General features: G+C 53.4%; 1 protein-coding gene across 1 annotated transcript in view; it reads right to left on the bottom strand.

The window, feature by feature from the left end:
* Positions 1–3,280: 3,280 nt before the first annotated feature.
* The window catches only part of RRP12 (ribosomal RNA processing 12 homolog), a 30,660-nt gene continuing 11,334 nt past the window's right edge, over positions 3,281–22,606 (bottom strand). The window contains exons 11-34 of the mRNA XM_077779212.1: positions 21,526–21,637; positions 21,204–21,301; positions 19,858–19,972; positions 18,250–18,392; positions 17,896–18,017; positions 16,938–17,002; positions 16,684–16,846; positions 16,181–16,335; positions 15,858–15,925; positions 15,206–15,299; positions 14,465–14,623; positions 14,251–14,331; positions 13,925–14,030; positions 13,620–13,727; positions 12,962–13,119; positions 11,246–11,337; positions 10,909–11,073; positions 10,615–10,787; positions 10,244–10,378; positions 7,887–7,936; positions 6,329–6,401; positions 4,521–4,588; positions 4,148–4,230; positions 3,281–3,789 (exon numbers count right to left, since the gene is read on the bottom strand). Coding sequence (XP_077635338.1) covers positions 3,687–3,789; positions 4,148–4,230; positions 4,521–4,588; positions 6,329–6,401; positions 7,887–7,936; positions 10,244–10,378; positions 10,615–10,787; positions 10,909–11,073; positions 11,246–11,337; positions 12,962–13,119; positions 13,620–13,727; positions 13,925–14,030; positions 14,251–14,331; positions 14,465–14,623; positions 15,206–15,299; positions 15,858–15,925; positions 16,181–16,335; positions 16,684–16,846; positions 16,938–17,002; positions 17,896–18,017; positions 18,250–18,392; positions 19,858–19,972; positions 21,204–21,301; positions 21,526–21,637 — 2,689 coding nt within the window. The 3' untranslated portion in view covers positions 3,281–3,686. The remainder of the gene's footprint in view (positions 3,790–4,147; positions 4,231–4,520; positions 4,589–6,328; positions 6,402–7,886; positions 7,937–10,243; positions 10,379–10,614; positions 10,788–10,908; positions 11,074–11,245; positions 11,338–12,961; positions 13,120–13,619; positions 13,728–13,924; positions 14,031–14,250; positions 14,332–14,464; positions 14,624–15,205; positions 15,300–15,857; positions 15,926–16,180; positions 16,336–16,683; positions 16,847–16,937; positions 17,003–17,895; positions 18,018–18,249; positions 18,393–19,857; positions 19,973–21,203; positions 21,302–21,525; positions 21,638–22,606) is intronic.

The raw sequence follows: 22,606 nt of genomic DNA, 5'->3' as shown, positions 1-22,606 counted from the left end.
CAGTTATATTTCTCATTACAAATTAATAAATCATAATTTTGCTTAGGCCTGTGGTGAGTCACTTTCTTCCTCTCTGAACACAATCAACTCTGATTTTAGACTCGCAAAGCTGAGATCCAGACCTCAGCCCAGGAGGGAGCGTGCAGCGGGAGCATGCCACCATACCCACCTCCACCCCAACATTCTTAATCAACATTTACCGATTATTGGCCTCAGAATCCTGTCCCAGGCACTTCCACGGCCAGTCAGTGGCGCCTGGAGTGGGAGAACAGTTTCTGGCCCTGTAGCGCCGGCCGGGGTGACTTGGCCAGCCTCTCTGACAGCTTGGTAAACGTTCTAACGTCAGAAGCTACAGTGAGCATGATCTCGGGAAATGGCACGCCAGCTTACGGTGCCCCAGTCAGGGTTATTTTCTGGAGTACAGTCATCTGTCTATTCACACTAATGTATAGCAAAAATAGAAAGAACAGCCATCGTGTCACTTTCTAAATATTGCTCTGCACGTGATCCAGCATCTAGTGACGGCATTAAGTTCCTGTGTACGTCAAGGAGCAACATACTTATGGACTCACAGGTTGTCAGTAAACTGACCTAGTCCACCGGGCGGGTGTTTAAACCAGGCCATGGAAAGCAATGCTTATGAAGTGTTTACTTTGGTAGGGTAAAAAGTTTGTGACAGTCAAGAGCAAATTTAGAAAGTATATTTGTATTTTAAGACTGTTTTTGTATTTTAAAAAGCCTTGTGCATAAAAAAACAAGCATGAAATATACAGTTGATACAGCTGACCTTTGAATAATGTGGGGGTGGGGCACTGATCCCCATTCAGTCCAAAATCCGCATATAACTTTTGACTCCCTCAAAATCAACTACGAACAGCCTACTGTTGACCAGAAGCCTTACCGATAACACGTATTTGGTGTGTATATTATGCACTGCATTCTTACAATAAAGCTAGAGAAAATGACACGCACAACATCACAAGGAAGAGAAAATGCATTTATAGTACTGTGCTGTAGTTACCAAAAAACAACCCATGTGTCAGTGGACCCGTGCAATTCAAACCCGTGTCATTCCAGGGTCAGCTGCACGAAGACTAACAGTGAGAACTTGGGGGGGGAGGCATCTGGGTGGCTCAGTTAAGCGTCCGACTTCGGCTCAGGTCGTGATCTCACAGTTCGTGGGTTTGAGCCCCGTGTCGGGCTCTGTGCTGACAGCTCAGAGCCTGGAACCTGTTTCAGATTCTGTATCTCCCTCTTTCTCTGACCCTCCCCTGCTCATGCTGTCTCAGAAATAAATAAAAAACATTAAAAAAAAAACAACTGAGAATTTGATAAGAGTCTAGCTCCTGCTTCTGCTTTTCTGTTTTTTCCTCCAAATGTTCTGTGATTCTTACGTACCTTAATATTGAAGTAGAGCATACACTCTAATTTCCTAAGTTACCCTATGATGAAACATAAGCAACAATGAAGAAAGAAAACAGACCACTTGAACATGGGAGGTAATTTTCTCATGTGTTGCAAACAATGCAGGAAAACAAGGTGAAGCTTGTGGACTGAGGTGGACTTGCAAATGAGACCGTGGCTGTAAAATGACAGCCACCACCTGGCCAGTGGCCTCGATCCCAGGAAGCTGCGTTTCCCAGGAAGGGATGAGGTTGGTTTGACCAGACCCCCTCTGTGTGCAGAGGCGTCAGGATGGGGGCCACGAACGCACTGCCTTTGTAGGTCCCCACCGCTGCTCGTGTCCTCAGCCAACACCGGGAGTGTGGCCGGGCAGGGCAAACTCTGCCTCCCATTCCTGAGAAGGAATCGAAGGCAGACCCCAGAAAAGAAAGCTGGAAGAAGTCTGATTCTGACTTTGCAAGAAACGTAATAAAATCAAAGTAGTAAACCTGGATCTTGGTGGAGACTCAGATTTTCCAGTGGTCCTGAAACTGAACGAATCTCGCATTGATAAATACTCCCGAACCTTCTTCATCACCCCCACTGTCGGGACAAACGCAGCACTGACTTTCACAACAAACGTTTCCAGGACCTTACGTTTCTGGGGCAGATTAATTCTTGCCTCTGCTTAAAGATAATGTGCGTCTGAAGTCTACTTCCAAAAGAGTATAGAATTCAGCACATCACCAAGACCAACCTTTCTGGGTCACCTGCGCAAGCCCTGCCTTTCGAAGAAAACAAAGGTCCTTGGAAAGCACACTATAGTAAGCACAACTGGCTCCTCCCCACTCCTGCCTTCATGGAGTGTCCTATGCGTGTGGTCGTGTGGTTCATTTCTTGAGAAAGGAAATAGGAAAGGGCTAGGATAGGCCTGATTTGTCCAGAAGAGTAACCATGGGGATCACAGACCGCCTTCATGGCTCTCCAAGCCCAGACTTTCTGTGAACACGGCATGTAAAGAGCGCCACCTCTGGGTGAAGTGTGGTTCCTCTCCGCTTCTTCACTCCAGATTCAGTGGGAGGAAATGCTATAATTTGGGGGTCATTGGATCAAGTCAAGACTAGAGCTCTCAGAGGATGAACAGAACTGTGCACAGGGCCTCCTGGGAGCATTATCAGAGCCAAGGGCATGAAACTAGAACAGAAACTATAGAGTGGTGTGGTGGAGGGGGTGGGGCATCTCATCTCAAATGGAGAGAATCTGAGATGAGAAAAACTATGGATCAAATGCCAGGGGACAATTCTTCCTACTGGGGATGGGGGACTAGCCCTGAGGTTCCTTGCCTCTTGATGTCTGTTGGGAAAGCACACACAGGGGTAGCATGGCTGATAAAGTGACCTCAGGAGTAGTGCTCCAAACCAGCAAAGCTGGACAGTGAGAATCATGCTGGTCTTTGCACAAATTGTCTACTTGTCTGGGAAAAGCAGGAAGTGCTGATCAGGGAGGCGGGTGATCAGGCTGCACTCAGCACTCAGAGGGGCTCAATGAACCAATGAACTTCAATAAATCCACGAACCAAGCTGCCGGGGGAACCTGTGCCCAGGGGCAGCCTGGGGCAGCCACCGCTTCCTTTCTATTCTGTCTCTACAGACCAGCCCCAGAGCACTCATTTCCCCTCCTGCCCCTCCAAATGTCACCTCTGACTGAGACTATAAGTGAGGTCAGGAAAACCTCCTGACACAGGTGGACAAGTTCTAAGGCCTGACCCACAGCTACCTGCTGTGCCTTAGACTGGATGCAGGGACTGGACAAGAAGAGGTCAAGTCACTGTTGCCAATAACCGAACACAGTTCTTGTCCATGGAGGGGCAGGTAATAAAACACAGTGTTTCTAGGGATAATGCATGGCAGTCCGTGTTTATTCTACATCCGATCACAGCAAATAATCCACACCCAGACTACAGCCAGGCTAAGTGCCACGTGGCTACAAACAGCTAGAAGAAAGGAAACTGCTCTGGTGTGCACGGCTGCTCTGGGCAGAAAGCACAGCTGTCTCACCGGCTGACTCAAAAGTAGGGAGGCCACATTCCCATCTCCAGGCCTTAGGAACATGTCTAAAGGGCAGTTCCCATCTGGAGCTTCCAAAATCCCAGGTGCCTCTCAAAGCCAAGCCCTTTCCAACAAGTCATTCTGAGTCTAGGCTCTGCCAGAACCTTCAGTGTCTGGAACTGATGTCAAAGCAGCTTGGGAGCTGCAGAGAGATCTTACACTGGGTCCCAGGGCAGCTCTGGGGGCCCCGGGGCTTTAGGGCCGACGATTCTTTCTGTGGAGTTTGTGTCCCACCTGGGACCCCCGCTGGGCAGCTTTCACCAGGCCTTTGAACTGTCCCTGCAGCTTCACCTTCTTCCTGCGGGGACAAGGAACAGAAGGGTCACATCTCTCTGCAGACAGGTGGTCTCTCTTCCCATGATGCTGACCAATGGCTCCCCCAGCATTAGTGGGAACTGGGGAAAAAGGGCGCTCCCCGGCAGTGGGCGGCACGTGATCTGGGCACGTGTGCTATCCTGCTTAAGAGAGCAGTTCGAGTCAACAGCGCATGTGGGTACCAACTATGTGAAGGTGCACATTAAAAAATAAAAAGAAAACTGGGAGACATCAGAGCAATTACGTTGAGAGTTTACTGAGAATAAGGCCCTCCCTCTTTGGAGCACTGAGCTCCCCACCCCCACCGTCCCAGCCTGACCCCCCACAATACAGTACTGTACCTTCGGTTGAGCTTAGTTCTGTTGAGGGGGATGTAGGCGTAGGGGTCAAGCCGACCTTTCTTCTTAACGTCACCCTTTGCTTTCTGCTCAGCCAGAAAGAGAGTCAGCTAGGAGTATAGGGTTCCCCTTCCTCCCTGCCTCTGACTTAACAGACCCCATGTCCTCCCCTTCACTCTGCCCTGGTGGCACCAAAGGACTCCTGTAGCTCTGGATGCCAACCAACAAAGGCATGGACTTTAAATGCTAACAAGACCTCAGTGTGCTCCTTGGTGTGGCCTGAGTCTGGCTCCGTAAAGGTGGCTCTCCAGAAGAGTGATGGGCACGGCTACCCTCATCCTTTCCCGGAGGCTCTGTCCCTACCCACAACTCTTACCTTGGCCTTGTATTCGGCCCCAGGTATAGCCTTCTTGGCCACAGGGCGATGGATACCGGAGCCTCCAGCTAGAGGGGGAGCACAGAGACCATGAATCAGGCAAAACCAGGGCAGCTCCCTCCTGGGAGAAGGCAGTGGGTACCTTCTCTTTACAGAGCCCCTGGGAGCAGAGAAATCACAGCTAGCAATGGCTCTGTCCCTTACCAACCAAGGACTTGAGAAGGGACTGTCCAGTGGCTTGACAGTTAAGACCAGTGGGCTCCCCAGGCGACTTGAAGCCACACAGACCTCCTAATGACCTCTGAGAACATACACCTTCTCCACTAACACGAACCACCCCTGTTTCCAAAGCTAAATCTGTTCTGTTTGTCCTGGGAGAAAAGAACCCAGGCTTTGAAGTCAGACAGACCCAGGTTCAACTCCGTGATCTACCACTACCAGCTCTAACCTCGGCAAGTCTCTTAATTGCTGGAACTTTTAAGCTCGTCTATAAAATTAGGTACTTCAGGCTTGATCTCATTCAGGCTTCACAACAACACTGGGAAAGAAAGGCAGCTCTTGTCCCATTGTACAGACATGAAAACTGTGGTTACAGAAATCCAGGTGCTTCCAGGGTCACTTGTTCTTTCTGGTCCGAATTTCAACACACTCATGGATGACTCAGAAGGACTCTTTTTAGATGATCCAGATGAATCCCACTTTTTTTTTTTTTTTTTTTTTACAGATGAGAAACTAGAACTTCAGAGGGGCAGCAGGACTGGGCCAAGTTAGCCACAGAGCTAAGAGCAAGCAGTCTTGAACCCAGGCCTCCTCCACACCGTCTGGGTGTGCACCACGCCACCTCGGGGCAGAGCAGCGAAACTAAGCCCTGGCCTGTGGGGCCACAGAGGGAAGAGCCATGAAGCTCTCCAGCTGGCTTAGGGGTCTTAAGGCTCTGAGAACATACCTGCTCCTGGAAACAGAGACTGTGCTGCTTTCTTTCTTTAATTTTTCAGAGAGAGAGAGAGAGGAGAGAGAGAGAGAAAGAGCAAGTGCACATGTGTACAACGCATGAGCAGGGGAGAGAGGAAGAGGGAGAGAGAATCTCAAGAGGCTCCTCACTCAGCATGGAGCCTGAAGCAGGGCTCTATCTCATGATCACGACCTGAGCTGAAATCAAGAGTTGGATGTTTAACCAACTGATCCGCCCAGGAGCCCTTGGGATTGGGGACTTTCTACAGGAGCCCCTGTACCTCCAGATGTATAGCAGGGGCTCTGCTACAGAGGCTGCCCTCAGGGGGAGGAGGCAGAAGGGAGTTACAGAGGCCTCCCCTGGCATTTGGCAGCCACACTGGGGCCTTTAGCAGCTGCTCTAGGGAAAGAACAGCTTATGGGGCCAGAGACAAATGTATAGGGGAATCCCCTGGGTAGGCCCAATACTGACCCTCCCAGCTGCCACCCTCAACACAGGCTAAAACCGTCTCCTAAACCCAGCCTGACTCAGGGCTGGATGGGAAAGATAGACACCTCCCAGGCAAAGGGATGGGGTGCAAGGAAGGCCTCATGGAAGGCCTAAGTGGGTGGGACAGATGGGGCTCAGGGGCTCCCTAGAAGGGCTGCGGTTCCATGCACAGATCTCCCCAGGCTCTTCTTCCTCCAAGACACTCTCAGCCTCCAGCCCAGTCTTGAGTGACATATCAGCCAGTCTCTGCTGGTGCTGACTTGACTGCAATTGGGCCATGCACACCTGTGGCTCTGCCTGCCACTGCCCTGTCTAATGCAGCGGATAGGGAACACCATGTCCCAAGAAGGAAGACTGGAAGCCTCACCTTGGTACTGAGGGGGCACCTCCAGCTCCTCATCGTCAGCCTCTTTCTGATGCTTGAGCTTCTGGTGTTTCTTCTATAAAGCGGTGCACAAAGTTCATTAACAAGGGTACACGATCATCCTCATTAATGTTCACAGTGAAAGCAACTGCAAACTGTGTTAGCAGGAAAGGTCCTCTGCCAAGCACTCAATCCCCCACTTACAGATGGGAACACCAAGGCTCAGAGATGGCAAGGAACTACCCAAGATCACACAGCTAGGCAGTGCAGAAGTAACTTCCAGCGCAGGCCGGGACTGCAATCTCGTCTGCATGCTTCACATAGAACTCCTGTCCCAGGGCAACAAGTGCCTGTCTGGGCATCTTGACCTCAGCTTAGCTGGTTCAACGCTCCTATTCAGAGGGGGCCTCCTGCATCAGAGGCCTCTCAGACCCGCAGCTACCATCTGACCCCATAACTCTCTGGTTTTTTACATCTGGCTTTCACCCAGGAACTCTGCATGGGTGCAATGCTCTGATAACCAGGTAGCTCCTTGGCCCTGGCAGGAAGATGGGCATTTGGCCAGGGATAGGACATTCGTGAACAGGACATTAACGAAAGCAGTAACTGGGGGAAAGATCATCAGGTACTACACTTGTGCACTTGCCGTGTCCAATCTCATCAAGCCAACCCAATAATTCCACAAGATTTACAGGACGAACGGAGTTTGAAAGGTTAGGCTGAAGATGGGACCACAGGGACTGCATCTGCACTAATACTGTACCCCTGCCTAGGCAGCTGTCCCCTGACGGGGACACCCAGGAAGGCTGGATGGGCTGGCCATGGCCTGTGAGATGGAGAGGGAAGACGCCACTCCAAGACACCCTCAGAAGTGCTGTTGGCTGGGCTTGGGAAGGACACTGAGGGGTTGGGCCCGCATCACCCTCGCTGGTTCAGGTGGGGCATGTGACAAGCTTCACTCATCCTGGGAGGTACCAAGGTTAAGTACTTGGGCTCAGGAGGCTGGAAGGCCATAGTTTAAATCCCATCTGCATCTAACAACCTCCGTGAACTTGGGCAGGCTACTTATGACCTATAAGCCTCCTCTGGAAATGGGGATGATAGAGTCCTTGTTTCCTGTGATGATCAGGCGAGGTGACGCAGGGGCCCCTTCGCACTCAACGGCCCCACACAGGAACCTGCCCCTTGGAACACGCAGGCCAGCTGCTGCCTTTGCAGCCTGCACAGCATGTGCCCTCGGTGGAGACACAAAGGGCTCTCTCTCCCTTCAGCTGGACAACTCGGCCAGCACAGAAGCATCAGGTGCCTTGGGCCCCCTCCCACGCGCCATGGAGCAGTCAGCCATTACACTGCGCCCCATACCTGCACACCATACCCTCTGGACTGCCTGCTACACATAGCTTCAAGGGTCTCCTGTGCATTCAGGAAGCAGGGCAGGGGTGTGTGTGCGTGTGCGTGTTGGGACAGGGGTCAGGGGAGGGGTTGGGGAGAGGTGGCTGAGAAGCTGTCAGCCCAAGGCTTTGCCCTGAGGGCACAGCCCCCCATCAGAGGAAGTACTCACACTCCTGACACCCATGTCTTCCGTCAGGTCAGCCATCTCTTCATCCTCCCCTGGAACCAAAAGAAAGGCCTGTGAGCACACAGGGAGCACCCCTGATGTCCCAAAGCCCACACCAATTTCCCCTTGCCTCCTCCTGGCTCAGCAGGCTGATGAGCCGGCAACTCCAGAAAACTTGCATCCTTCTGTGGGAGACAAGACCCCTGAACACTGACTGCCCCTTTGTCTTTCCCATCCCAGGCCCCAGGGCCAACAGCCCCTCAAGGAAGTGGTGATCCTACTCCTGAGACAAATACAGCCTTTTTCAAGACCCTAAGAAAGCCCTGGGTTTCCTGGGGACTCAGGCGCGCCCAGCCCCACATACATTCTGCGTTGCCAAGAGGACAGCCTCATTCTGCTTGAATCCTTTTTTTTTTTGGCCCTATACATGCTGAACACTGTGTGGGGATGAGTCAAAGTATGAATCAAAAACATGCACAGGCAACCAAAGTAAAAATAAATCAGACTATCTCAAAATTTTAAAATTTCTGTGGGTCAGGGGACACATCAATGGACTGAAAAAGCACCCTACAGAATGAATGAGAGAATGGGTTTTCAAAGACACGTAAAGATCTCCCACAAGCTCAACAACACAAAACAAACATCTCAATAAAAAATGGGCAAAGTGCTTGCATAGACCAAGGGAATTCTGGAACCTTGCAGATATTATGCTGAGTGAAACACGTCAGTCACAGACAGACAAATAATCTTTCCGCTTACACAAGGTACCTAAATGCATATTCAAATTCAAATTATTAGAGACAGATTCTGGAACGGTAGTTGTCAGGGGCTGAGGTGGGGGCAATAGTTGCTGCTTAATGGGTACAAACTTTCAGTTTAAAAGGTAAAAAGAGTTCAGAAGGTTGGCTGTAGAACAATGTGAACACACCAGTCCACCACATGCTTAAGAATAGGTACTGTGGTAAGTTTTACGGTGTGTGTATTTTACACCACAATTTCTTTAAAAAGTTATCAGTATATATATTTTTAAAAGTACGAAAGAGACCAGTTGGAGGGAGGGCAAACTCAGGCGAAGTCAATCAATGAATGATAATGCCAGGAGACAACATGGGACTAAGGGCTGCAGCCAGGGCCAAGCTTGCAGGGAGCGCTGGGGGCCAGGGCCAGAAAGCTGGGGGCCAAGGAAAAGCCACAGAAAAACACTTAGACTGGATCTTTAAGAGCAGAGAGGCAGATGGGGCGCCTGGGTGGCTTAGGTGGTTAAGCGTCTTGACTTCAGCTTAGGTCATGATCTTGCGGTTTGTGAGTTCAGCCCATGTCAGGCTCTGTGCTGACAGCTCAGAGCCAGCAGCCTGCTTTGGATTCTGCGTCTCCCTCTCTCTCTGCCCCTCCCCCACAGAGAAGAAAGAGGGGGAGAGGAGTTCTCAGCACCAAGGACATATGGGCCAAGAAGGGAGCAAGGAGCCTGGAAAGTACAAAGTGGTGAGAGGGGACGGTCGTGTGACCAGATCAGGAAATAGTGTGGTCACCTTTACACCAAGCATGCACATGGCTGTTCTGGTTACCCATTTCATCTACAACCATCTGAGGTAGGTACTGGCATTATGTCCATCTTGGCATGAGGAAATTAAGGCACAGAGAGGTTAATAATTGTCCATAGCCACACAGCTGGTAAGCTGGGTGCAGGGGATGCAGTGAGAATGCTGATTAGGAGGTTGCAGTGAGTCGAGGGCCCAAGGATNAAAAAAAAAAAAAAAAAAAAAAAAAGAGGAAGGCAGATAAATTTTAAAGACTGAGGCTTTTTGATCTAACAGATGACATGGAGGAGAAGGAACAGGAAAGACTCAACAGGACTCAGAGACTTCACACACAGTGTCTCCTGGACAAAGGAGATAATGCAGTCAGGAAGGGGCTGTCAAGTCTGACTCTACCACTAAATGAGCTTCTGGGCCTCAGCCAAGTTTACATTAAAAAGAAAAAAAAAAAGAGAAAGAAAAAAGGAAAAGGGGGAGAAGGAAAGATACAGAGCAGAATAAACAGAGGCCAACAAAGTGCACTGTACGTGGTCAAGAGGAAGTACAGCATTTTGAAAGTTCTGTTTGAATTATGTACATATTGTATAGATGGCTAGGTTGCAATGTAAAGCTGTCTCAACGTGGTCAAAAAAGTTTGAGAAATTCAAAGTTTGAGGAAGTTGTCTTAGATACAAGCCCCTCGTTATCTGTATTTACCTACACTTCCCCAACAAGGGGTCACGGAATGAATGAGCAAATAAACAAATGAGTAAATATACGACCAAGCGAGTGTAGCCCTGCCCGCACCAGAAGCAGGTGTGCCCTGAGAACGGGCGGTGGTCCCACCTTTAGTGCCTTCCTCTTCCTCCATCTTGGCCGTGGCAGAATCGTCGTCCTCCTCCCGGATGATCAGGCGGCCATCGGCACTCACCTTGAAGCCGTGGTCCTTCTTCTTGCCCCGGCCGGGCCCAGGCTGGGTAGCTGGCGTGAGAGTCAGGCAGTGAGGAGGTGGAAGACCAGTCCTAACCCACCCACAGCCCCATTCAAACCAATGAGCCCAGGTCTGGGCCCCGGATGGATGCCTGCAACATAGCGACGTGCACCCAATGGCAGCGAGAGGTGCCCACCGGGCTCTGTGGAAGTCACCCCTAACCTCTGACCTTGGCAGCAAGGCAAGCCTATTTTCTGGACTCATGTGCCAGCCACTTTTTGCCTACCTAGGACTCGCTGGGCCACCTTAGGGTCCAGGAAGTTGAGGGGTTCATCCCCGCCACCCTCCTTCAGCCACGCCTGGCTCCTCTGTCGGGCCAGCTTCCGGCGCTCCTTGGCCTGGCTCCTTTCCTCCTCCTCAGCGTCCTCATCCTCCGAGTCGGCCAAAATCTCCTCGATGCTAAGTGCAGAGAAGTCCCAAGTCAGGGTGTTCCCAGGAGAAGCAGGGGCGGCTGGGCATGACCCAGGCAGGCTGCGGGTGGAGGGAGACCGGGTTCCCAGGACCCCACCTCGGGCCTTACCTGTCACCTTTGCCCTGCGAGGGTTCCTCTCCTTCCTCCTCCTCCTCCTCTTCCGTAGCAGCCTGGTTCAGAGCACGGTGCCTCTTGGCTCGGGCCTCGGCTTTCCGAATGTTTACCAGGACTTTGTGGTACTCCTCGGGCAGCAGCCCCTTCACCAGCTCAAACCTGAGGGACGAGGGCTGGTGAGGCGCACTGGCTAGAGAGTGCTATGCAGAGGAGGGTTCCAGCCACGGGGAGGGACTCAGTCCCCCAGCCCAGCCCCTTCTCTGCGGGCTCCCTGCTGGGACAGGAAGCCCCTCAACTCCTCCCCTGCTCCCCCTCAATCCAGAGCACAGACCCAAACTTGCGGATGAACTTGGTGAACAGGTTCCGAAGCTTTGTGCGGAAGTGCCGCCTCATGTCGTCTGAGAGCTTCCCAATGGCTTCCATCTGGTGGGCAGAGCACCAAGGTTTCAGGGGCGCCCCCCACCATCTCTGCCCTCTCACCGTGGTGCAGACCAGGTACACAGGACCGACAGGCCCAGCTAAGGGGGAAGGGTCAGAGCAGCCCGGCTCACCCCTTGGTCCAATGGTGTTTCCACAACCTAGGCAGCCCTCCACCTTCCCCCTAAATCCTCCTTCGTGACAATCCATGACTACCCTACCAAGATTACAGCTTTAGAGTCTTCTAAAGTGGCTGGCACATAGCCTGCATTACCTCACTGAGTCCTTAGAACAACCCCATGAAGTAGATACGATCATCACTCTCAGTTTACAGCTGAGGAAACTGAGGCACAGAGAGTTGAGTCGCTGCTACATGGCCAGAGGCAGCAGTCAGCCCAGGTCCAGGTCTATCTCATTCTACGGCCCATACTTTGTCCTAACACCTAGGTTTCACTTGAGCCCTGCATTGGTCTCGGGCCGGACTATTCTCACACCTTCATCAGGCCTGGCTGAGGCCCACGTGTGGGTGGGAGATCTCACGATCTACAGTGTCTCTCGATGGGGCTGGAAGCACAGGGCCCCAGTGATCCTTTAAAAGGCCTTTATAGAGGCATCTGAGAGGCTCAGTCTAAGCTTAAGTCTCTGATTTCTTGATTTCAGTTCAGATCATAATCCTGTGGTTCATGGGACTGAGCCCTTCTGCGGTCTCTGCCCTAACAGCACAGAGCCTGCTTGGGATTCTCTCTCTCCCTCTCTTTCAAAATAAATAGACATTAAAACAGAAGAAGGAAGGCAGGCAGGCAGGCAGGCAGGCTCTTACCGATTCTCAGAACCCTATGACAGACTACTCGTCTAGCCCTTCTCATCTTTGGATCTTTGGTCCCCAGTTGGGTTGCAGGCTGGGGAGACCAGGGGCAGGCTACCGTGACCCCCATATGCCCTTTCTTGCCTTGACCCAAGGCCAGATATGAAAACAAAAGGCAAGAGGGACCCAGAGGTCTGACATGACCCAAACCAGCGGGACGTGAAAAAGTGATAGAGTGGATGTAGTGGGCAGACAGTCTGGAGGACAGAGCCAGCCGGCAGCACACGCTATGCCCAGCTGAGGGGTCAGGCACCCAGTACCAGAGGGCTCTTTGGGCCCTTCCGCAGCCCAGCAGGGGTGTCCAGAGGAGCTTCCTCAAACCCAGAAGGACAAAATGCAAGAGGGGAAAAAGCAAGATGCAGGGCCCTGCTGGGGGAGAGCCCCGTGGGTCAGCCCTGATCTTTGGCTTCTGGTCCCAGAGCTACTCTCACTAACACTGTGACCTGGGGAAACCTCTGGCCTCAGTTTCTCCATCTGCAGAACAAAGGGTGGCCCTGCATATGGACCTTTGCCCTGCGGAGCCCTTGCTTCTGAGGAGCAGTAGAGGGGGTCACAAGAGGCAGCCTGGGCACCATGCACGTTCCTTACCCCCACTGAGTGGGCATCACCCTACCGGTCCTTTCCAGAGCTCCTGCAGGACCTTCTGAGAAACAACATAGCATGCAGCTAGAGACACTTGGAACCTGCTGGCCTCAACGCTCACGGGTCCATGCTGGCAGGCCAGAGGCCATGCTGCCATCCGCTGGGGGGGAAGGGGACACTTACTACCAACTGCACGTGCTTGGCCAGGTGTGCCACATCCATGACAACTACAGCCACCTTGATGAAGCCCAGCGCCGATTTGACCACATCACGGGTACGGGAAGCCAGGAGCAGGCACACATTCTCCAGCAGCTGCTCTACTGTGCTGGTCCCCATGAGACCTGGGGCCACCAGAGGGCCACTGTCAGAGACACCCACAACCCCCTCCAGATCCAACACCCCTGCCCGGTCACATGAGTAGGAGCTAACATCTGGGGGACTTCCGTGTGCCCAGCATGGTCCTAATCACTCTCCCTAGAGTACAGCCATCCTGTGAGAAGGCAGTTTTTCTCCCCCATGTTAGAGATAAGAAACTAAAGTTCTAAAAGAATTCATAAACTTGCTCAAGGTCGGGCATGACTGCTGAGAGGCGGGACCAGGACTTACAGCTGGGCATGAGAGCCGAGCTCCTCCGATCCACCCTGACAGTGGGATGCGGGTAGGCGGGGAAGAGGACACGGGCAGCGGAGGGGACACAGGCAGCCCGGCTTGCTTTTGGCTCTTTTTCTCTCCCCCAAGGAAGGAAGGTGATAGCTATCCCATTCTGGTAGTGACCCTCCTGACCTTCTGGGCATTTTCCTACCCCCAGGGTTCCCCAGGCCTTCAAGGAAGCAGCCTTCACCTTTAAATTCAAACAGGAGGTGGGTCAGGGCCAGGATGCTGCAGCTGACCATGGTCACAGCGCCCACGAGGCCAGGGTAGACCAGGACGAGGTAGCGCTGCAAGGCCTCTGGAAGGCGAGATCAGCATAATCATATCTGAGCAGAGCCACTCTGCGTGCCACATGCTGGGCACCCCAGGGAGGGGATTCCGGCCAGAGAGGAACAGCCTGCCCAGGTGCGCCCACAGCCAGCGGTTTGGAGCGGTGCCTCCCAGCAGTCCCATGAGCCAAGCACCCACCCCAGCCCTGGGTCACCCACACCTCACCTTCTGGGTTTGGGCCGAACCGAAGGAAAGCATGGCCCATCTCCACCAGCAGGGCGAAAGCATTCTTCCGAGCACCCACCGACACCTCCTTGGTGCACAGGATCACCTGCCCAGACACTCCCTTGAGCGCGTGCTCCGGAGCCGGCCACCATGGGTTTGGTTGGTGGCCTGAAGCAGAAAGGGGGCAGGTCGGGGCACCCAAGCTCCCAGGCGGAAAACTGAGGCCACCCCAACCCCAATACTGTTCTCCCCTGGTCCCGACAGGTCTGCAGAAGCCATGCTCCAAGGAACTCCTCAAAGCGCACACACCCTCCTGCACCCCTCACCTCCGGGACGAGGGCGCTGATGAACTCCTCGTGCTCCGCAGAGAGTTTCTTCACGATATGTATGAGGCACTTCAAGCGGGGCTGTGGGCAGGGGGGGAACAACAGTTAGGACCCCTCAGTGCCACCTGGCCCTGAAGGCCCCTGTCTACGGTGGGCCCCTCCCAGCATCGCCCACCCTCCTGTGGGCAGAGCGCAGCTGCGGTGGAGGCCTCACCCTCTTGGCAGGCGAGGAAGTGCTCCGCAGCGAGTCCAGAAGGGTCTTCTTCAGGTCGTCCAGGTGGCTCTCCACGAAGCGGGCCCCGGGGCCCTGGGGGCTCGCACACACCTCCTCCAGCACTCGGTAGGCCTTCTTCTGTATTCCATGGGCCTTGCTCTGGGAGGGTGTATGGTGGTCAGGAATGGGTGAGCGAGGGAGGTTGAGGGCTCCCCACACATCCTCCCCCAGCCCCTCAATACACATACACACCATCGTCCGACAAGTCACAGAGCAGACACGACTAACCGTGACCAGCACTGGGGAAACTCAGAAGCTGGGCCCACCCCTAGAGCTCAAGAGGTCTGAGGAGAGGGTCGGCTGAGTACAGACAGTGACAGGCTAACCGTGTCAGGCAGAGGATGCTACAGGAAGAGAAGCCCCCCAGCCCTCCAATCCATTCCACTCACTGGCCTCAAGTAACGCTCACCCAGCAGGGAGACTTGCGGTGCCCAGACCGCACCAAGGCCTGTGTGCCCACTCACCTTGCCAGCTGGAGCGCCCTCCCTCCCCTTCTTGCCCTGACTCCTTGCTATTGCAAAGGCATGGTTATTCCTCCAGGACACCTCTCCTGAGCCGAGGTGGTCCTGCCCTGGACTTCTGTATCTGCCTATAGGGTCTAGATGAGAAAGTCCTGCCCTTCCAAACGGTCCCCACGTCCCCCAAGTGTGGTCATGTGGGACTCCAGCCTGCCCGGCTCACCTCTAGGTAGGGCCGGATGGTGGAGTACAGCTTGCTGATGGCAGCTTCATCCGCGTGAGGAGCCAAGGCCACCACCAGGTCCAAGACGGACAATCTGCTCAGGGCAAGAGACCAAGGACAGGCTTAGGGGGGCTGGATAAGGGCACAGACTATCAGTGTCTTATATCTGCTGGGAACGGAGGAGGTGGGAGAAGTCAGGGAGGGAAGAAAAGGGGTCCTGAAGGAGCCCGTGAACAACCATCACAGCTAGCACTGAGTTAGCACCCGTAAGGTACCAGGCGTTGTTCCAGGTGCTTTATGTGTCTTAAAACTTTCAGTCCTCACAATCCTGTTAGAGGTACTAATATCATAGCCACTTCACAGACGGAGACGCAGAGGGAATGGAGTAGGTAAGTATCCCGTGCAAGGTCACATGGCTTCTAAGCAGGGAGCTGGGATTTGAACCCAGGCCATGTGTCAGCAGGGTCCTGAGCCTTCCCTAGCAAGCTGTAATGCCTCTCCAGGAAGGAGGAGCCAGTTAGGTCTCATGGGAGAGCTGGGACATTCAATAACTCAAGACTTCCCTAAATAATTCCAGAGAGAACCTACAGGGCTTCTGCCAGACATACAGTCTGGGCTCCCTGGGCTGCCCCAACTTAAGTGGGACACTTACCTGGTGAAGTCAGAGCTAGCAGAGTCCAGCACCTTCTCACTGGCTTTTTCCAGGAAGCTGTTCACCAACTGGCAGCCCCAAGGGGATGAAGAGAGGGAGGTGGTGAAGAGAGAAGTACAGAGCAGGAGCAGGTCCCAGAACTGTACTCTCTGGGACAGAGTATTACCCTGCCCCCCTCCACTCAGAAGCCTCCAGCCAGCCACCGCTGGTATCCAGTGCCCTGTCCCCCGGGTGGCAGAGCCCTGGAGGTGGGGCCCTTGCACCACCACTGCCCCAGCCCTCACTCACCTGACAGCGCTCCTCTCTCTGCTCCACCCACTCACCTGAGGGTCTGTAATGGTGAGGTATGTTTTCACAGTTTCCAGCACGGCCCGGCGAGGGGCTGGGGTGTCCCCGGCTGCCGCGGGCTGCCCATACAGGTTGAAGAGGATTGGCAGAAAGTTCTTGGCAAAACGGCTCACCTCCGCACGGTCAGTCTCTGGCAGGAGGACCGAAGTTTGTATAAAAGTAGCAGGAGCCAAGCCCGCCCCAGAGGCTGCTGGGGCTGCAGCTTAGAGGCATTTTTGTCCTCCATGGCTCTGTCCTGTGCATCCGCCAAGAGCTAGCCACCCACTAAAGCACCAACTGGATAACACCCAGCAGATGTCAGCACAGTGAAGTAGAGAGGAGAGGAATGCTGAAAGCTAACTCCTGGGGTCCCCAGCAGAAGCCCCAAGTCCTTGCAGAGCGTTCGCTATGGCTTAGGCAGTGAGGCGGAGCAGGCCAGGGGACCCGGGCCATCGCAGCCATTCCCCTGCCAGCCCCCAACCCCAGAGCCCACACATACCCGCCTCACAGCCCTTGGTGATGAGGGTGCGCAGGGCCTGGCACACGGTGACCCGTAGGTCTGGGCGCTCACTGATGGCCGTGCCTAGTGTCCGCGCCAGCCCTTTGAAGGAGGCGGCCACGTCCGTGGGCCTCGTGCAGAACCCAGGCAGCAGAGTCCAGATCTGGGGAGGGGGATGGTAAAGGACAGTGACGCCCAGCAACTCCAGCCCCTGAACCATCCAGCCCTCATCCCCCCCCCATGTGACCCCGCACCTGCCACTGGAGTGTATCGTAGATCTTGGACTCCACCGTCCTGTCCGCCTGGGCCAGATCTATCGCTGCAGTGTGACATGAGGACACAGTGGGACCTTGGGCACCCCTTGGGCCAGCAGGCCTCATTTTTACCAAAACCAAAAGCCCAATAATGAAAACACGCATGTGGGTGATTCCTCCCTCCCCACAAATTGAAATACCATAAAACTGGAAGTGGATGTCTCCTGATAATCTTCCTCCCCCAGGGAGAGCCATCACCTCTTTTTTATGTTTCTTTAAACACATACACACTTTTAAAAGCATAAACAGCACTGTACTATATCTATGTTATTCTGAAAGCTGGTTTACCTTGACAACAAGGTTTCTAAGCAGTAGGCTGTGGAACGGCTGTGTATGTGACTACTTTATTTAAACTGCACGTGGCAATTACTGCCCTGATTTTACTCATGAGGAGCAGACCCAGAAGAGTTCAGTCAACTTGCCCAAAGTCACCCAGCCGTGGCGTGGCTAAGCTGAGATCTGCATCTAATCTGTTCAACTCACCATCTACTAAACATGCCTGTTCCCACGTAAGGTTTCCCTTTCTTCACAAAGACCACAGTGTGGCTCATAGTGGGGCTTTATCATAACTAAATTCACCAGAACCCTGCTGAGGGACACGTATGTTGTGTCAGATTTTTACTAGGAACAGCTCTGCATATGTGTAAGTTGGTGTGTACTTCTCCAATTATTTCCTTAGCAAGAGACAAGGCCATTGCGTGCCTGCCGCAGGGGAGATGCCTGGCCAGTCCTCAAAGCAAAGAGAGGGACAGCCTCCCTGAGGCAGGCACTCAAGCACGGGCTGGCTATCTGCTTGGCAGAGGGGCACTGCTCAGTGTTCCAAGGCTGGGGGTGCTGGACAAGGAGCCCTTCCTGGCACCTTCCAGCCGAGGCTCTAGGACTGAGCTGGGGCCCATACCTTTGCTCTTCAGGGTGGCAGCCAGGGGCAAGAAGTAGGTGGTGAAGAAACTAAGTCGTGTTTCCTGGACATGGTCCCGGATGACAGGCAGCAGCCAGCTCCTTGGGAAATCGAGGCTCTCTCTGGGAGGATGCAGGAAAGGGCCAGTGAGGAAGAGGGGACGTCCTAGAGGGCAGCATGCCCAGCAGCATGTCGCCTGCTGAGCCGAGCAGCCCAAGCCCTGCTGTGGCCTCTCTGGCTGAGCCCCACGTGGCACACACAGACTTCACCCCCACGAGTGAACCCCCTGCTGGAGGAGAAAGAGCCGGTGGACCCCCTGGGGCCCCATACACAGCCAGCCAGGATCACACTTACTCAGAGCCATCAATTTCCAAAGGCACAGCCTCTAAAACCACCTCGGGGCCCATGCTGGCCACCGCAGCACCCACCGCCTGATCCAGAGCTGCCGTGTGAGGGAAGTGGGGGGAGAGGCGCAGGTCACACAGGGACTGGAGGCACTGGCGCAAAAAGACAAGAGATTACATGTCGAGGCACGCTGACACAACAGGGACCCACAGTTCAGTCGGGGCCCAAGTGTCTAAGAAGATGAGGTCAGGAGCATGGGCCCAGGTTAAGCTCTAGGTCAGAGATCACAAACTAACAACCAAATTTAATCTGGTGCAGTCTGACCACTCCCCAAGCCCCAAGATTTTAAAATAGTCTGTATTCTTGGGGTGCCTGGGTGGCTCAGTTGGATAATGGTCTGACTCCTGGTTTCGGCTCAGGTCATGATCTCACAGTTTGTGAGTTTGAGCTCTGACTCGGGCTCTATGCTGACAGTTTGGGGCCTGCTTGGGATAATCTTTCTCTCTCTCTGCCATTCTCCTGCTTGCATGCATGCTCTTTCTCTCTCTCAAAAAAAAATCTGTATTCGTTAGTAACCCATAAGAATCAGATTTCACATACAAATGCAGATTTCCAGTTTATCTTGAAAAATGGTAAACATTAAAAAAAATTTTTTAAGAAGGGGGGGTGCGCCTGGGTGGCTCAGTTGGTTAAGCGTCCAACTTCGGCTCAGGTCATGATTTCAGGGTTCATGGGTTCGAGCCCCGTGTCAGGCTCTGTGCTGTCAGCTCAGAGCCTGGAGCCTGCTTCAGATTCTGTGTCTCCCCGTCTCTCTGTTCTACCTTACTCACGCTCTGCCTCTCTCTCTCTCTAAAAAAAATAAAATAAACATTAAAAAAATTAAAAAAAGAAAAGGAAAATGGGAAACTCTGGCAAAGGCAAAAAGACAGACTCACATGTGACAATTAGCAAATTAGCCGACGCTGAGGAGTAGTTTGCCTTCAAGACAGAGCTGTACCCTCTGGCCCCCAGGGCCTTACCTGTAGGAAGTCACATTTGTCAACCTAATCTATTAGGAGCCAGGCTTCTTGAGGAAGCCCCTGCCATCCCAAGGTGGCCCCTTCCTTCCAACCAGCAATGGTGGAAGTCAGTGCAAGCCCCATGAGGCTGGGAGCTGCTGATAAGGGGCCTGGGGGCTGACCTCAGGCCCCTACCCTCTCCCGGAGCTGGAGAGGATCCATGGGAGAATCCCTGATCCTTAAGTGGTTTACTCTGGGCTGCAGTAACCTCTCTGGGACCTTAGGCTGCTTAAAACACTATAATCCCTTGTTATAGAAAATTTAGAGAATAAAACAAAAAGATAGCGGGTAGGGTGAGAGAGTCACACTAGTTTCCTCCTCAAAACCATCCACTCCAGCCAGGACTGGTGAGCAGCTCCCGGCAGGGGGCCCAGGGAGGTCCTACCCCTCGTCTTGTTTCCCCCATGTGGGCTCAGTCACCTTCCTGGAGACATAGTACCAGGCACCTGCTGTGGGTGCCAGCGGGGTGTAAAGCGGGTTAAAGTGCAGAGGTACCAGACACAGGACCGACAGCCCAATCACCACCTCCTGCCCTCGCCCCAGCAGCTCCCCAGCTCACCTTCTTCATCACAGGATGGGCCTGCCGCCCACACGCCTGGAAGAAGACACACAGCAGCTGCAAGACGGAGCTCCATGCCGCGTGGAATTTGTACGTCAGGCCTTCCTCCACTGCCCTGCCAAGGGAATAGGCAGTTAGGGCCAAGTCTGTGCTCACGTGGGCCCCAACCAACAAGTCAATGGCTGGCACCGGGAGCTACAGACCACCAGCTGGCCAGTAAGGTTGGAGCTCCAGGAAAGACCAAGGGGGAGAACAAGCATCTATGAAGTAGTCCCTGTGCTGAGGTTCATTTATGTAGTCCTATTGCTTAAAATAACTCTGTGATGCACATTAGTTCTTCCATCTTCAGATGGGGAAACTGAGGCTCAGGGAGTTGAAGTAAGCTGCCAGGGTCACTCTGCTAGTGGCCATACAGGGCCTCCAAAGCCCATGCTTGGTCACTGTTGCATGCTTTCCCAGGCTGACCCGATATGGGATGCCAGGGTAGGGACAGGTGGTCTGGGCAGTGGGGAGAGTTGCACCAGGCTGGCTCTATCTCCCAGTCTAGGGCCCTGGAAGTTTTAGGAAAGAATGGCCAGTAGGGAGTTGGGAGGGGGAAATGGGTGAGCTAGAGGTGGGGGTGGCTCTATTTCTGAGTTTTCCTGAAACCTCATCACAGATGTATCCACAGGCAACAGGCCTATTTCTTAACAGGGAGCAGGACCCAAAGCACCACACCCTGGAACTGAGCAGCCGACCCAGGGGAGACACCAAGGCCCCTTCCCCGGGACTGCCCAGGGTGTGTGGTGCTCTGAGGCTCCTCACTGCCCACAGGGAGGGCGGGGGAAGGCCAGCGGCTGTGTCTGAATGGCTCCTCTCACAGGTATGGAGGGCAGCACGGCACGTGAGTCAGACTGGGCTCAGCTGCCAGGCTGCCACTTCCTAGCTGGGCGACCTCGGCTTGCCCACCTGTAAACTGAGGGTCAGCACTTATCTTCCAGGACCGCAGGGACCACCAGTAGTTTTTATTCACCGAGTGCTTAACTATGTGCCAGATACAGTTCTGAGAACTTTCCACACACTCCCTCATTTAATCCTCACCTCCGTTAGTAAGCTCTGATGAGGATCCTGAGGTATACAGACACAGAGGAACTTGCTCTAGATGACTGGCCCAGAGCCCACACTCAGGAGCACCGCATCACAGGCCCTGGAACGTGGCCAGGCCTCGAATCCACAGCGGCTGCTCTGGCACTGCACGCATGCCCACAGCAAGTGACAAGTGGGACACCTGTCATTACAGGGAACTTTCTACAAGGAACTTTCTATGAGGAACGCCTTCCCTCCTAACGCGGACGCTACGTTCTCACCTGAACATCTTGGCGACATACTGGGCAGGGCCTGAGGCTGAAGAAGTCACAGAGCCAATGCTGGCCATGTGGGGAGCGACACATTCCTTTAGGATCTCCTGCAAGAAAGGCCACAGCTGTCTGGCCCAAAGCAGCCCTTGATGCCCTTGAGCCCTCCCAGGTGACTGCTTTTAGACATTTCTAGGCCGATCTCCCCGCCGAGAACCTCCTTCCCAAGATTCAGCCGGAGGTCTAGGGTGAGCTCCAGGGGAAACAGGGCAGCCAGCAGAATCCTCTGCACTCCCTGCTTCCCCTACTAAAACTGGGGCTGGGGCTAGGGTACCTGAAGGCTCTGAGTGGCAGCCATCACCACCTGAGAGTGCGGGGAGAGGAGGCAGGTGGTTGCAGTTCCAAAAAAGCGAGGGAGGTGGCCCAGCCCCAGGTCCCACTGCAGTCTGTCAAGACAAAAGTCTTCTGTGGAGCCTGACCCTGGGCCTCAGGGACCAGATACCCAGGTCCAGTGACAGTCACTGATCTGCCGGGTTCCACAGGGTCCTTCTAGTGTGCAATTTTATTAATTTTTTAAGAATATAATGTTAAGTCCTTTATTTTAATTTTTTTTCTTTCATAGTTTATTATCAGGTTGGTTTCCATGTAATACCCAGTGCTCATCCCAACAAGTGCCCTCCTCCATGCCCATCACCCGCCTTCCCCTCTCCCCCACCCCCATAGTGGGGAATTTTAAAAAGTGCTGTCGTGGGGCGCCTGGGTGGCTCAGTCGGTTAAGCGTCCGACTTCGGCTCAATCTCACAGTTCATGGGTTCGAGCCCCACGTTGGGCTCTGTGCTGATGGCTCGGAGCCTGGAGCCTGTTTTGGATTCTGTGTCTCCCTCTCTCTCTGCCCCTCCCCCACTCATGCTCTGTCTGTCTCAAAAATAAATAAACCATAATAAACAATTAAAAAAAAAAGTGCTGTCGTTCCAGTAATAGCCATGCATGGTGAAAAATTCAAATAGGTCTTCAGAGAATAAAATATACAGCATGCTTCCATGATCACAACTTTCTCCTAGACTGAACTTCAGATGCACTTGCCAGGGGAATATCAAGGTTAGATTTCTCACTCTTCCAAGAGTTGTTATACACACATGAACAAATAAAGTAGTGGCATGTGCTGACATCTACCTGCCACTTTTCACATGCCAAGTGCTCATGTAACACACATTCATTCACTTAGTCTTTGCAACCACTGAGATTAAGTCCTATTACCATTCCTATTTTATAAGCAAGGAAACTAAAGCACAGAAAAGTCAAGTAACTTGCCCAAGGCCACTCTGCTAGTGAGAGGCAGGCAGCAGGATTCACACCCCGGTTAAGTCCTGCTTCAGAGTACACAGAGTTGTACCACCCACGCTGCTCTCCGTATG

Source organism: Crocuta crocuta, unplaced genomic scaffold (genome assembly GCF_008692635.1).
Source record: "Crocuta crocuta isolate KB4526 unplaced genomic scaffold, BGI_CrCroc_1.0 scaffold170, whole genome shotgun sequence".
In the NCBI taxonomy this organism is placed as follows: domain Eukaryota; kingdom Metazoa; phylum Chordata; class Mammalia; order Carnivora; family Hyaenidae; genus Crocuta; species Crocuta crocuta.
Note: the sequence above shows the minus strand (reverse complement) of the source record. Positions and strands in the feature narration are given on the sequence as shown.